The sequence below is a fragment of the Rhinopithecus roxellana genome, chromosome 19, assembly GCF_007565055.1.
Source record: "Rhinopithecus roxellana isolate Shanxi Qingling chromosome 19, ASM756505v1, whole genome shotgun sequence".
NCBI lineage: Eukaryota > Metazoa > Chordata > Mammalia > Primates > Cercopithecidae > Rhinopithecus > Rhinopithecus roxellana.
The window spans coordinates 70,549,767-70,563,463 of NC_044567.1; the positions used below are offsets into that span (position 1 = coordinate 70,549,767).

General features: G+C 54.8%; 1 protein-coding gene across 3 annotated transcripts; it reads left to right on the plus strand.

Annotated features, from left to right (window-relative positions):
- The first annotated feature begins 226 nt into the window (after positions 1-226).
- ARHGEF15 (Rho guanine nucleotide exchange factor 15) lies at positions 227-12,976 on the plus strand. Of its 3 annotated transcripts, none has more exons than XR_747881.2 (16): positions 227-338; positions 1,960-2,609; positions 2,894-3,226; positions 3,472-3,526; positions 4,825-4,883; positions 4,986-5,197; positions 5,319-5,479; positions 5,660-5,812; positions 5,924-6,053; positions 8,886-8,960; positions 9,073-9,165; positions 9,263-9,423; positions 9,569-9,672; positions 9,826-9,908; positions 10,013-10,117; positions 11,351-12,976. XR_747881.2 is itself a non-coding variant. In XM_010362434.2 (16 exons), the coding sequence occupies exons 2-16, from the start codon at positions 2,009-2,011 to the stop codon at positions 11,500-11,502; spliced, it is 2,526 nt and encodes an 841-aa protein (XP_010360736.1). In that variant the 5' UTR covers positions 227-338; positions 1,960-2,008; the 3' UTR covers positions 11,503-12,976. The 3 variants fall into 3 exon arrangements, 2 of the variants coding, with proteins under 2 accessions (XP_010360736.1, XP_010360737.1); XM_010362434.2 differs by having other exon boundaries at positions 9,520-9,672; XM_010362435.1 differs by lacking the exon at positions 227-338 and adding an exon at positions 806-847 and having other exon boundaries at positions 9,520-9,672.
- Positions 12,977-13,697: the final 721 nt, after the last annotated feature.

The following is a 13,697-nucleotide window of genomic DNA, read 5'->3' on the forward strand; positions in this document are numbered from 1 at the left end:
TGGGATTATAAGGGTGAACAATGACGCCTGGGCCCCCTGCAAATGTTATACCTCCCTGGAGGAGACAGATCCCAAGTCCACACCTCTCCTCCCCTCAGTACTACCTCCTGCCCCCCTCCCCCGCCCAACACACACACACACACACACACACACACGCCAGACACAATGGCTGGGTGGGGCTGAGGAACTGGCTTCCTCCGCAGAGATCTCAATCTGGGCCCTGAGCTCCCGCCCCAGAATCACAGGAACAGACATTTGGAGACCTCAGCCCCGCATTCCTTGCTCCAAGGGGCAGCCAGGACACGCTGAAAATAGCAACTGATTCCAAAAAGATAAAGGTAAATTCATGGGGACCTCCTGCAGAGTTAAGGAGGGAGGCCTGCGGGAGGGTCCCTCGGGGTGAAAGAGGGGTTGGCGCACGCCCGGCTGAAGAGACAGGTGGTGGTGCGAGTCCTGGGAAAGATGGTGAGACTCGCCGTGGAAGGACGCACGCAGTATCCCTTAGCTGAGACAGAGGCGTCCAGTTACCCATGCTCTGTGCCATTGCGGTCTTGTCCTTATCCCCATCCCTGTCCACCTCACTCCTGTGAGCCCCCATCTACACAGCTGTTCAGGTAGAACCTGCACACACATTTTCCATGCCTGAATTTCAGCTTTTCCCCAGAGCCCGTTAACCTCTGAGACCCTGGATACCTCTGTCTCCTGGGGCCCCGTGTGATGTGCGCATGTGGAGCGTGGTGTGGTTTGTTGGGGGGGCGGTGTCCGGTTGGGAGGCGGATCTGATTCCTGTTTCCTGCCCCTACTCACTCAGCCCTGGGAGGTGACTGAGAGTGGAGGGGATTCAAGGGTGAGTGTTTGGGGCCCGAGTACCTGGATTCCTGAGTGGGGGGTACGGAAGGAAGTAAATGCAGGTACCCGAGAGGGGGTGGGATCCCTGAGGGGTAGGGGCTGGGGAGGAGCTGGCCAGTGGTCAAGACCACTGTGTGGGTCACTTTGCTAAGTGACTTTCTGCCAGAACACAGAGGCCACTGAGCTGCAAGACCCGTCATTTACAACCCCCTTGTTCCCCCTCATCATTTCTCAAGGACCCAATCCGAGGCCTGGAGGGGTCTGACTCTCCTGCTGACCCCTGAAGGGAGTTTGGGGGTTCCCCTGCTTCCCAGCCCTGACCCTGCAGCCTTCTTGGGACTGTAGCCTCCTTCCTCGAGGGAGGAAGAGAAACCCTGGCCTCTCCTTAAGCTGGCTCTCCCAGCCACCTCCCCAGGCCTCCCAGCAAGAGTCATGCCTGTGCTGGGCTTCTCTCTGTGACCAGACCCAAGGGCAGGCGGGGATGATCAGACGCAGGACAGGAGAGACTGAGCCAGGGCCTCCTCATCTCCGGGGGTCAGAGGCTCCAGGAATCTTGATGGCAGGAAAAGGAGACTAAAAATAATCCGGAAAGGGAGAGTCCGGAGAGAGGAACTGGGAAATGGGGGGCGGAGGGCCGGTGGAGCAGGGAAACAGTGATGCATGCCTCGCAGCCCAGGCCTGGCAGACAGGCGCACCCACGGCACCCAGACCCAGACAGCACAGAACACACATCGCACACCCACCCTGCCACCGCTATCTCAGACACTCACACTGAGAACTTCCTCACGGGCCACAGGCCACACACTGTCCACTGCACTCTCCCCCTGCACACCCACCCGGCAAGCACAGAACTCGCACAATACACCGTGCCACTCCCCTACCACAACCACACACAAACCTCCACAACACACCCCACGGACACGTGGTTCAGTAGGCAGACACAGAGTGGTTGTACTAGCAAAGGGGATCCCCCGTATTGAGTTTTATGGATTCTCTGAAACCGCCACACCAGCTTTCCCTCCTGACTTCAAAATCCTGCCTTCCAGTGGCCTCAGTTTATCCACCCTGCAGGGCACTAAGGGTTTTTCTGTTTCCCTCCCTCCTCCTCAGGGGATGACTCCAGCAGAGCACCCCACCCCTTTGAAGACCACAGAGGAAGATGTCAGCCCAGTCCCTTCCTGCAGCAACACCCCCCACGCAGAAGCCCCCTCGGATCATCCGCCCCCGCCCTCCTTCTCGTTCCAGGGCTGCCCAGTCCTCAGGGCCTCCCCACAACGGCTCCTCTCCACAAGAACTTCCCCGAACCTCCAATGAGGCACCAACCCCAATGTGCACCCCCATCTTCTGGGAGCCCCCAGCTGCATCCCTCAAGCCCCCTGCTCTTTTGCCCTCCTCAGCTTCTAGAACCAGCCTCGACTCCCAGACTTCCCCAGAGTCACCTTCCAGCACCCCCACACCTAGTCCAGTGTCCCGGCGCTCCGCCTCCCCAGAACCTGCTCCCCGGTCTCCAGTCCCCCCACCCAAGCCTTCTGGGTCACCCCGCACGCCTCTGCTCCCCATGGCCGGGGTCCTGGCTCAGAATGGCTCTGCCTCAGCCCCTGGCACTGTGAGGAGGCTGGCTGGCAGGTTTGAAGGGGGTGCTGAAGGCCGGGCTCAGGATGCAGATGCCCCGGAGCCAGGTCTCCAAGCGAGAGCAGATGTGAATGGGGAGAGAGAAGCTCCCCTCCCCGGGAGTGGGTCCCAGGAGAACGGTGCTCCAGGTGAGTGTAGGGGGGTGGCGCTGGGTGACCTCAATCCACCCATCTTCTTCGTTTTCAGTGCTAACAACTTTCAGGGGCTACCTTTTCAGAAATGGATTTAATGTTTGGGATATCTGGTTTCAGTATGTCAGGATTTGAAGGGAGTCAGGGTGGACGAGATCTACAGATGCCTCAACCTTGGTGTTGCAGTTGCTGGGCAGGTTAAAGATGGAGATGAGGTCTATGGTCTCAGGGATGGGGCTGGGCCCCAAGGGCTTTCTCCTTAGGCTATCCATCTCCCACAGATGCTGGCCTGGCCTGCCCTCCCTGCTGCCCCTGTGTCTGCCACACCACCCGACCTGGCCTGGAGCTCAGATGGGTGCCTGTGGGGGGCTATGAGGAGGTCCCCAGGGTCCCCCGTCGGGCCTCCCCGCTGCGGACCTCTCGCTCCCGCCCCAACCCTCCAAGCATCGGTCACCCTGCTGTTGTCCTCACATCCTACCGCTCCACTGCCGAGCGCAAACTCCTGCCACCCCTCAAGCCTCCCAAACCAACTCGTGGCAGGCAGGACGTCACCATTTTCGGGGACCCCCCACAGCCAGATCTTGATCTGCCTTCTGAAGATGGAATCCAAACAGGTGCAGGGCCTGGGGGAGTGGACCTCTGGGCTGTGAGGGGATAAGAGAGGGGCAGGGGGGACTAAAACCCCAACAAACTACAATCCCCAACAGGCCCTGGGTTCTTTGCTTCCCTACCAGCTGCTGCTCTGGTGCTGATGAGAGTTGCAGTTTTTATAGTAACTGTTTCCACTGAGGCTAGAGCTGGGAGTCCTGGGCTGGGGATCCTTGAGTTTTTTTCTCTTCACTCTGGCTTCTCTCTCTAGGGGACAGTCCTGATGAAGCTCCTCGGAACGCTCCTCCAGCAACTGTGGAGGGGAGGTACCGAACATCCCCACCCCTATTCCCTGGTTCTCTCCCCACCATGCTTCTACCTGAGGGCAGACTAACCTTCAGCTCCAGCTAAATCCCACCTGCACAAAGGTGAGGGGACAAGGGCCAGGGCTCTAGAGATAAGCAGCCATTGTTTCAAATCCCAGCTCTGGCCCTTATCAATTCTGTGATCTTATAGAAGGCCCGGCATGGTGGCTCATGTCTGTAATCCCAGCCCTTTGGGAGGCTGAGGCGGGAGGATCACCTGAGGTTAGGAGTTCAAGATCAGCTTGGCTAACATGGTGAAACCCCGTTTCTACTAAAAATACAAAAATTAGCTGGGCGTCATGTCGGGCGCCTGTAATCCCAGCTACTTGGGAGGCTGAGGCAGGAGAATCGCTTGAACCCGGGAGGCGGAGGTTGCAAGGAGCCAAGATTGCGCCACTGCACTCCAGCCTGGGCGACAAGAGAGAAACTCTGTCTCAAAAAAAAAAAAAAAAAAAAAAAAAAAAAGAAGAAGGTCTTTAGCCTTCGTGAGTCTCAGTGTCCTCATCTATGACATGGGGCTAAGCATAGAAACCACTTCATGGAATCGTGGGGATATGATATTGTGAAGAGCCGGACCCAGAGTAAGTGTACCACTTTAATTCCCTTCCCTCACCTTGAGCTTCTATTGTAATTATTGTCTGAAAATCTATTTGGCAATCATGACCATCTCTTCTATGCTATTCAGGCTTGTTAATTATCTTAGATTCACCGTTGTTATCAGAAATGGAGGTGTGGTGGTGCCGATGACCAGAGCAGGGGAGATAAGGGGCTACACGTGCTGGTGGGAGGTGTGAGAGTGTAGTCCACCACGCTGAGCTTCCTTGACACACAAATAGGGCATTCCAGACAATGGTTGCTATGTGAGAGGGCTGAGAAGGAGACTCAGAAGTCTCTGGTCTACAATAGTTGAGATAGGAATGGGGCCCACTTAGTTCAGGGGCTCCTCTCTAAAAGACACATAAAAAGATCTGGCATTTGGGCCGGCAAAGTAGCTCACGCCTGTAATCCTGACACTTTGCAAGGCCGAGGTGGCAGGATTGCTTGAGGCCAAGAATTTAAGACCAGCCTGGGCAACATAGCGAGACCTTGTCTTTCCCCTTCAAACAAAACAAAAAGCCTGAGATTTGACGTAGGGAGCCGTCAGGATCCCTACATCCAACCTGCATGTGGGTTGCCCTGTCCAGCATGGGAACAACAAGCACTCTGCGGCAGGCAGTAGTCGTGGCCCTGGGGACTCCCTTCCCTTTCTTTCTCCACAGGGAAGAGGAGGGGCTAGAGGTGCTGAAGGAGCAGAACTGGGAGCTGCCCCTGCAGGATGGTGAGGGCCTCTGGACCTGAGGGTCCCTGCTGTGACCATCAAGCAGTGGGGGAAGAGTTTGGGGGCCCTGGGCTTCCCTGAAGTGCTATGTTTGCCCTCTAGAACCTCTGTACCAGACCTACCGAGCAGCCGTGCTGTCAGAGGAGCTGTGGGGGGTCGGTGAGGATGGGAGTCCTTCTCCAGCAAATGCTGGAGATGCGCCCACTTTCCCACGACCCCCTGGACCTCGCAACACCCTGTGGCAGGAGCTTCCGGCTGTGCAAACAAGCGGCCTTCTGGATACCCTCAGCCCCCAGGAGAGGCGCATGCAGGAGGTGGGAGCTGGAAGTGGGAGACGGGAGGAGGGTGCTGGGGTTGGGCGGGCTGCATGGGTCAGACGTCGGGGAGGAGGGCCCAGGGTCCTGGCTTCCCACGATTGCCTGCTCTTCTTTCTAGAGTCTTTTCGAGGTGGTAACGTCCGAGGCTTCCTACCTGCGCTCCCTGCGGCTGCTGACCGACACCTTCGTGCTGAGCCAGGCACTCCGGGACACGCTCACCCCCCGTGATCACCACACACTCTTCTCCAATGTGCAGCGAGTCCAGGGAGTCAGCGAACGGTCAGTGGCTTCCTGTACTTCCAGGGAACCTGCCCTTAGGCTGCTGGGCACGCCCTTTCCTCTCTCCCGGGCCCAGGTCCTTCCTTCTACTGACCCAGTTGGTTCCCAGCCCTTCTCTCAAGAACCCGGGAGACCTGGCTCTCTGCCCCGCCCCATTGCTTGCTTCCCCAATTCCTTCAGGTTTCTAGCAACGCTCCTGTCCCGTGTGCGCTCTTCCCCCCACATCAGCGACCTGTGTGATGTGGTGCATGCCCACGCTGTGGGGCCTTTCTCGGTGTATGTGGATTATGTGCGGAACCAACAGTATCAGGAGGAGACCTACAGCCGCCTCATGTGAGTGTCCCAGGGGTGTGGAGGAAGCTGGAGAGAGGGGTGGGGTCGACGCCACAGCAGGCTGGGGCACTAGGGCCTCCAGGCAGCCGCTAACCACTCTTGCTTCTGCAGGGACACCAACGTGCGCTTCTCCGCCGAGCTGCGCCGGCTGCAGAGCCTCCCTAAGTGTGAGCGGCTCCCGCTGCCGTCCTTCCTGCTACTGCCCTTCCAGCGCATCACCCGGCTTCGCATGCTACTGCAGGTACCCGTCCGGCTGCAGCAGTTTCTGCCCCACCAACCCCATCGGAGAACTCTCCTGAGGGCTTCTTGGCCCTCCAGTTATCACCACGCACTACTCCACCTTAAACATAAAATCCCCCAAATCATAACTACGAATCTGGGTGTCTCAGCCTAGGATCCACCACGCCCTGCCTTAGGGGCCCTGTGCGCTCTTCCCCTTACCTGGACTGCCTCCAGGTCCAGGTGCAGGGAAAGGGCCTCTGGCTGGAGACAGGCGTTCCACACCTAGCTCTGCCACTGACTGTCTGAGTGACCTTGGGCAAGTCCCTTCTGCTTGCTGGGTCTCAGGGGGGAGTGTGTGAGTGGTTTTTGAGATTGTCTCTGGCTGTATTCTTCTACCAACATGCCTTCCCAACTGGGGTGATATAACCCCCAAGGGGGCAAAAATTGGTTCTTTGGGGGTGAAAATAATCTTAGTTATTCCAACAGTTGTACTCCATTAAGCTTTAGTGCATAAACAGAGTTCTAGTAGATCTGTAGAATTAAACTTTCATGGTGAGAGGGATGTTTAGGGAAAATTATCTAAAAAAGGCATCCTAGTGGAGTGATACTGGGAAAAAAAAGTTTGAGACACTCTTCTCCTCCTCCTTCTTCTTCTTTTCTTTTTTTTGAGATGGAGTCTTGCTCTGTCGCTCAGGCTGGAGTACAGTGGCATGATCTCGGCTCACTGCAAGCTCCGCCTCCCTGGTTCACACCATTCTCCTGCCTCAGCCTCCTGAGTAGCTGGGACTACAGGCGTCCGCCACAACACCCGGCTAATTTTTTGTATTTTTAGTAGAGACAGGGTTTCACCATGGTAGCCAGGATGGTCTCCATCTCCTGACCTCGTGATCTGCCCACCTTGGCCTCCCAAAGTGCTGGGATTATAGGCATGAGCCACCGCTCCCAGCTGACATGCTGTCTTCTATTGCAAAGTAGAGATTCCTTTCTTTTTCTTTTTTTTTTTTCTGAGATGGAGTCTCGCTCTGTCCACCAGGCTGGAGTGCAGTGGCGTGATCTCGGCTCACTGCAAGCTCCGCCTCCTGGGTTCACACCATTCTCCTGCCTCAGCCTCCCGAGTAGCTGGGACTACAGGCGCCCGCCACCATGTCCGGCTAATTTTTTGTATTTTTAGTAGAGACAGAGTTTCACCGTGGTCTCGATCTCCTGACCTTGTGATCTGCCTGCCTCAGCCTCCCAAAGTGCTGGGATTACAGGCGTGAGCCACCGCGCCCGGCCATGGAGACTCCTTTCTAACCAGGTCACCCAATATGGGGATCTTTAGAGTAGTGGTACAATCACAGCTCACTGCAGCCTCAAATTCCTGGGCTCAAGGGATCCTCATGCCTCAGCCTGGGACCACAATGTCACCATGCCCTGCTATTTATTAATTTTTATTTTTATAGAGACAGGGTCTCACTACGTTGGCTAGGCTGGTCTTGAACTCCTGGCCTCAAGCAGTCCTCCTATCTCAGCTTCTCAAAGCTCTGGCCTTATAGGCGTGAGACACTGAGCCCAGCGAATGAGGGGATCTTTATGTGAAGAGTTCCCAACTAGATTTTAGTGTCTTTATGATCTTATTCAGCTTTATCTATCTCCAGTGTAGACAGCACAATAATAATGATACTAATCATAATAGCTCAACAGCTATTGAGCTTTCTAGGAATGGTTCTTAGTGCTATACACCTGTGTAACCTTACCCACAACTGTGTGAGCGTAGGAACTATTATTTGTCCTACTTTAGAGATGAGAAAGCTAAGGTACAGGTCACATAACTTGTCCCAGGTCATATAGAAATAATTGATGGAGAAAAAATTGTAATTAAGCACTCTTAGTTACTCTGCTATATTGCCTGCACTAACAGTTTTGGTTAATTTTTTTTTTTTTTTTTTTTTTTTTTTGAGACGGAGTCTTGCTCTGCCGCCCAGGCTGGAGTGCAGTGGCCGGATCTCAGCTCAGTGCAAGCTCCGCCTCCTGGGTTTACGCCATTCTCCTGCCTCAGCCTCCCAAGTAGCTGGGACTATAGGCGCCCGCCACCTCGCCCGGCTAGTTTTTTGTATTTTTTAGTAGAGACGGGGTTTCACCGTGTTAGCCAGGATGGTCTCGATCTCCTGACCTCGTGATCCGCCCGTCTCGGCCTCCCAAAGTGCTGGGATTACAGGCTTGAGCCACCACGCCGGGCCTGGTTAATAATTATTAAAATAATAGGAACCTTCGGGCCGGGCGCAGTGGCTCACGCCTGTAATCCCAGCACTTTGGGAGGCTGAGGCGGGTGGATCATCTGAGGTCAGGAGTTCAAGACCAGCCTGGCCAACATGGTGAAACCCCATCTCTACTAAAAATACAAAAAATTAGCCGGGCGTGGTGGCGCATGTCTGTAATCCCAGCTACTTGGGAGGCTGAGGCAGGAGAATCACTTGAACCTGGGAGGCAGAAGTTGCAGTGAGCCGAGATCGCGCCATTGCGCTCCAGCCTGGGTGATAGAGCCAGACTCTGAAAAAAAAAAATAGGAACCTTCTTTTCAACATTTAATACGTACCAAGAACGATGCTAAGCACTTTACATAGATTACCTTCTTGAATCCTCAAAACAATGCTATTGATATGCTAGGTGGATATTAGCCCCATTTTACAGATGGGGAAGCTGAGGCTCAGAGAGGTAACAGGACTTGCTTAGGGTTCTGCAGATGGTGAATGATGAGGTCTGTCAGCCTTGTTGAAATTGGCCAAAGCAGGCAGGTCCTCTGAGCTGTGGCCCCTCTGAATCCCAGGGCCACAGAGCAGGGGGCCCAGTCACCCTTCCTCCTTGTCCCCAGAATATCCTGCGCCAGACAGAAGAGGGGTCCAGCCGTCAGGAGAATGCCCAGAAGGCCCTGGGTGCTGTCAGCAAGGTGGGCAGGAGGGACACTGAAGTAGGGGGAGGTGACAAGGTGGTAGAGAGAAATGGTAGGGAGTAGGGGTCTGGCCGCTGGGGGGGGGGGTAACACAGATCCCCTTACCTAGATCATCGAGCGTTGCAGCGCTGAGGTGGGGCGCATGAAGCAGACTGAAGAGCTGATCCGGCTCACCCAAAGGCTGCGCTTCCATAAAGTCAAGGTACATCCCTGCCCAGGCTCCCCATCTTGCCCTGCCCCACGGTGCTGCTGCTGCTGCTGCTGCTGCTAGAACCTCCTCTGCCTCTGCTTCCTCCCAGGCCCTGCCCCTAGTCTCCTGGTCACGGCGCCTGGAGTTCCAGGGAGAGCTGACCGAGTTAGGGTGCCGGCGGGGGGGCGTGCTCTTTGCCTCGCGCCCCCGCTTCACCCCTCTTTGCCTGCTGCTCTTCAGTGACCTGCTGCTCATCACTCAGCCTAAGAGGTGAGTCCTAGGGAAGGAAGGAGCCCAGTCTGGCGTGGGCAGGAGGGGTCCAGTGGGACCCCTGCTGTCCTTCTGAACGACCTCATCCCTGGGCAGTGGGCAGCGGCTACAGGTTCTGGACTATGCCCATCGCTCCCTGGTCCAGGCCCAGCAGGTTCCGGATCCATCTGGACCCCCTACCTTCCGCCTCTCCCTTCTCAGCAACCACCAGGGTCGCCCCACCCACCGGCTACTCCAAGCTTCTTCCCTGTGAGTTGTGTCTCCTTCGGAAAACACCCTTGGGACGCTTATCTGACCTCTCAGAGCTCCTCCGACTTCCCCAGTCTCTCTCTTCTGTGGCTCCTGCCTCAGCCCCAGAGGATCTCTTGGGCCATCTGTGACACTTCCCAATGTCCCCACCAGATCAGACATGCAGCGCTGGCTAGGAGCCTTCCCGACCCCAGGCCCTCTTCCCTGCTCCCCAGACACCATCTATGAGGACTGTGGTGAGTATCCCCCTAGATGGGAGGAGGGAAGAAAAAATGAGTCTTAGAGCAATATGGGGGAGAAGCTAAACAGAATCACTTTAAAGTCACCCACCCCCAACCAGACTGTTCCCAGGAACTGTGTTCAGAGCCATCTATACCTGCCAAAACTGAAGGACGGAGTCTGGAGTCCAGGGCTGCCCCCAAACACCTGCACAAGACCCCTGAAGGTGAGACCGTCTTTCATTTATTTATTTTGTATTTATTATTATTATTATTGTTTGAGACAGATTCTCATTCTGTCAGCCAGGCTAGAGTGCAGTGGTGTGAGCTCGGCTCACTGCAACCTCCGCCTCCCGGGTTCAAAGGATTCTCCTGCCTCAACCTCCCAAGTAGCTGGAATTACAGGCACCCGCCACCAAGCCTGGCTAATTTTTGTATTTTTGGTAGAGATGGGATTTCACCATGTTGGCCAGGCTGGTCTTGAACTCCTGACCTCAAGTGATCTGTCTGCTTTCACCTCCCAAGGTGCTGGGATTATAGGCATGAGCCTCCGGTGCCCGGCCTTCTTTCTTTCTTTTTTTTTTTAATGGAGGTGGGGGTCTCACTATGTTGTTCAGGCTGGTCTTGAACTCCTGGGCTCAAGTGATCCTCCTGCCTCAGCCTCTCAAAGTGCTATGATTACAGGCATGAGCCACTGCGCCTGGCCGTGTTTCATTTATTCATTCAGTAAATATTTATTAAGCACCTACGAAGTGCCACTCGCTGTTCTAGGGACTGTGAATCAAACTTCCTTCCTGGCTGGAGCCATGTTCTAGCAGAGGAGGCAGACGATAAAGAATGAGCAAAATAGATAAGTAAATTATAAAGTACACGTGAAGGTGAGGAGTGTTATGGGGGAAAAAAAAAAGTGAGCAGAGCAAAGAAGTTCAGGAGTTCCAGGGTTGGGCAGCATGAAATTTTCAATAGGGAGGCCAAGGTGGACCTCACTGAGAAGGCAGCATGAAGCTTGATGGAGCTAATTTAGGCCCATGGTGTCTGGGGGAAGAATGTCCCAGCTGGAGGCAGCAGGCAGTGCAAAGGCCCTGTGGTTGGTGTGTGGCTGAGGAACTGTAAGGAGGCCAGTGTGGCCAGCAGGAGAGAGAAAGGAGGAGAAGCAAATGAGGTCACAAAAGTGGCAGGGATGGGATCACGCAGGACCTGACAGGTCCCTGCAAGGACTCCACCTCTTACTCCAAGTGACATGAGCAGCCACTGCAGGGCTTGACGGAGGAGCAGCCCAGACCCTCTCCAAGCTGCTGTCACCTCCACTTCTGATGCCCTTTCTACTGATGCTCCAGGCTTGTCCATGAATTCCCACACCTACAATGACCCCAAGGGCCTGAGAACCCATGAGGCCCCCTTTCCCTCTTCACCTGCTTCCTGTCCCCACCTCACTGGATCCCCTGTCTCTCTTCCCCCAGGTTGGCTGAAGGGGCTTCCTGGGGCCTTCCCTGCCCAGCTGGTGTGTGAAGTCACAGGGGAACACGAAAGGAGGAGGCACCTTCGCCAGCACCAGAGGCTTCTTGAGGCTGTTGGGCCTTCTTCAGGCACCCCCAATGCCCCCCCACCCTAATGCAGGCTGAGGAGGGGGCACATGTTGGGAGACACCTACCAGTGGGGCACGGAGAGAACAAAGCCCATTCATCCATTGCATTCACTGTCAGTGGAGATACTACCTCTCGTGGCAACCAATAGAGATCGAGCTTCAGGACAGGGCAGCCAATGAAAACGGCCTCCTGAGCCCACAGCAATAAGAATGAATGAGGATGCCTTGAATGTGCGGCCAATGGAGACAGAAGCTTAGTACTGAGCTGGCTGAGCTTACGGCCAATGACTATTCCTGCTATGCTCAAGGCCAAGGAAGATAAATCTAGGTCATGGCAGTTAAAAAAGGGCCTCATTGGAGATAAAGTCCTAGGATAAAATTGTGAACAGGAATCAGCAGGAAGCCAACCAGCCAAAGAAAATGGTGATCTGGGCCCAAGAGACCAGTAGTCACCCTGATTGGTTCTGCAGCAATGACTGGTCCTGTCTTTTGAGTCCGGGAAATACTAGTTTCCATTCATGGATACTTCCTGTTCCCTCTCAAGTCAGTTCTTCTCTTCCAGAAGAATTCAGAGTGTGTGTCTCAGAAAATCTGCATGTGTGCACTTGCATGTGTAGATATGTGTGTATATGTATCAGGGAAGGCATTCTGCCGACCGTGGTGATTGTGTTCCTCACCCACAAATGCTCCGTTTCTTCCTTTACCTCTCATTTTTCCTATTACTTGCTCCAAGAAAGATGCTAAGTCTGAGCTCCAGAAGAGACTGTGCTGGGTGTGGCTTGGCACCCAGGGGATGAGAGCCCTGAGCTCTGGGTCTCTTGGAGGCCAGGGTTCCATGGCAGGTGCGGGGCAATGTTATGGAGCAGCCAACAACCTGGCAGAGGAGCCCAAGGGACTGAAGATGGCCAGTAGCTGGGTCCTGAGGCCCCTGAAGTCTGCAGGCCCTTCTTGCCCCAAACGCTGGCCTCCATAATTCCTGCCTGCAGATTCCCCAACTTGAAGTATAATCCACCAACCAGCCTCAGCCTTGAGCTTCGGAACCACATCAGATCCTGCATCTGGGTGAAGAAACGGGAGCTGTGGATCACAGGCCAGCCAGTGAACCTCCTGGGCTTTTTTGCCTTTGTCCTGATCCTCTCACGGAAACACTGGGCCAAACAGTGGGGAGAGATCGGAGAGCGGGTGTGGCTGCCCAACCCTATCCAGAGTATCAGTTTCCAGATGAGCAAATGCCTCGCATGATACCAGAGGAGGTGAGGGACAGAGATAGCAAGGTGGACAGTGACTGGCAGGGGGTCCCAGCCGGGAACAAGGCCTCCCCCTTCAGCAGAGCAACTTGCCCAGGACCGACGCTGTCACATTGACTGCAGGAGGCACAGGGACTCCGGGAGACTCAGAGGCAGAGAGCACTGGTGTTTGGCAGTCCATGACATTGGAGACTCCCCTAGCAGGGTGCCTGACGTGGGGAACCCTCAATAAATAGTGGTGCATTTGTACTGAGGCTCTCTAGGGAAGTGTGTGCTTATAGGAGCAGTGGTCTCCAAGTGTGGTTTCATAAGGGGGATGGGGCTGCTTGGAAAGAGGTCCAGAGCAGGGGTCAATTCTGTTGGGAACAGGGGCTTGAAGGTCATGTGCAAGACCTGAGTGTGTCAGCCCACTCACAGTTCCTGAGGGCTCTGAGGTAGTGGTGGTGGCAATGGTGGTGGGTTTGTAGCAGCTGTGGCTGGGGACCGCTGCAGACTGGGCAATGCCTGGGGCTCAGGCAGGCGATGAAAATGCAGCGAGAAGAATAAAAAGGGCAATCAGGGCCGGGCACAGTGGCTCGCACCCGTAATCCCAGCACTTTGGGAGGTCGAGGTGGGCGGATCACTTGAACTCAGGAGTTTGAGACCAGCCTGGGAAGCATAATGAAACCCTGTCTCTACAAAAAATACAAAATTTACCCAGGCATAGTGGCATGCGCCTATAGTCCCAGCTACTTGGGATGCTGAGGCAAGAGGATAGCTTAAACCCGGGAGGTGGAGGCTGCAATGTGCCATGTTTGCATCACTGCACTCCAGCTTGGGTGACAAAGCAAGACCCTGTCTCAAAAAAAAAAAAAAAAAAAAAAAAAAGGCAGCAATAAAGGCCCTTTACTGACCAGCCAATCATCTCTGTGTTTAATTCAATTATACCTATTTATTGAGTGCCTTCAATGTGCCAGGCATTGTTCTAGGATCTGG

What these genes read in the sequence shown, in the direction of transcription:
- ARHGEF15 (XM_010362434.2), top strand. Translation starts at nt 2,009, where the DNA reads ATGTCAGCCCAGTCCCTTCCTGCAGCAACACCCCCCACGCAGAAGCCC. An exon ending in CCAGGAGAACGGTGCTCCAG is followed by an intron (nt 2,610 to 2,893) that starts GTGAGTGTAGGG and finishes CATCTCCCACAG; the next exon opens with ATGCTGGCCTGGCCTGCCCT. An exon ending in GTCCAGGGAGTCAGCGAACG is followed by an intron (nt 5,480 to 5,659) that starts GTCAGTGGCTTC and finishes CAATTCCTTCAG; the next exon opens with GTTTCTAGCAACGCTCCTGT.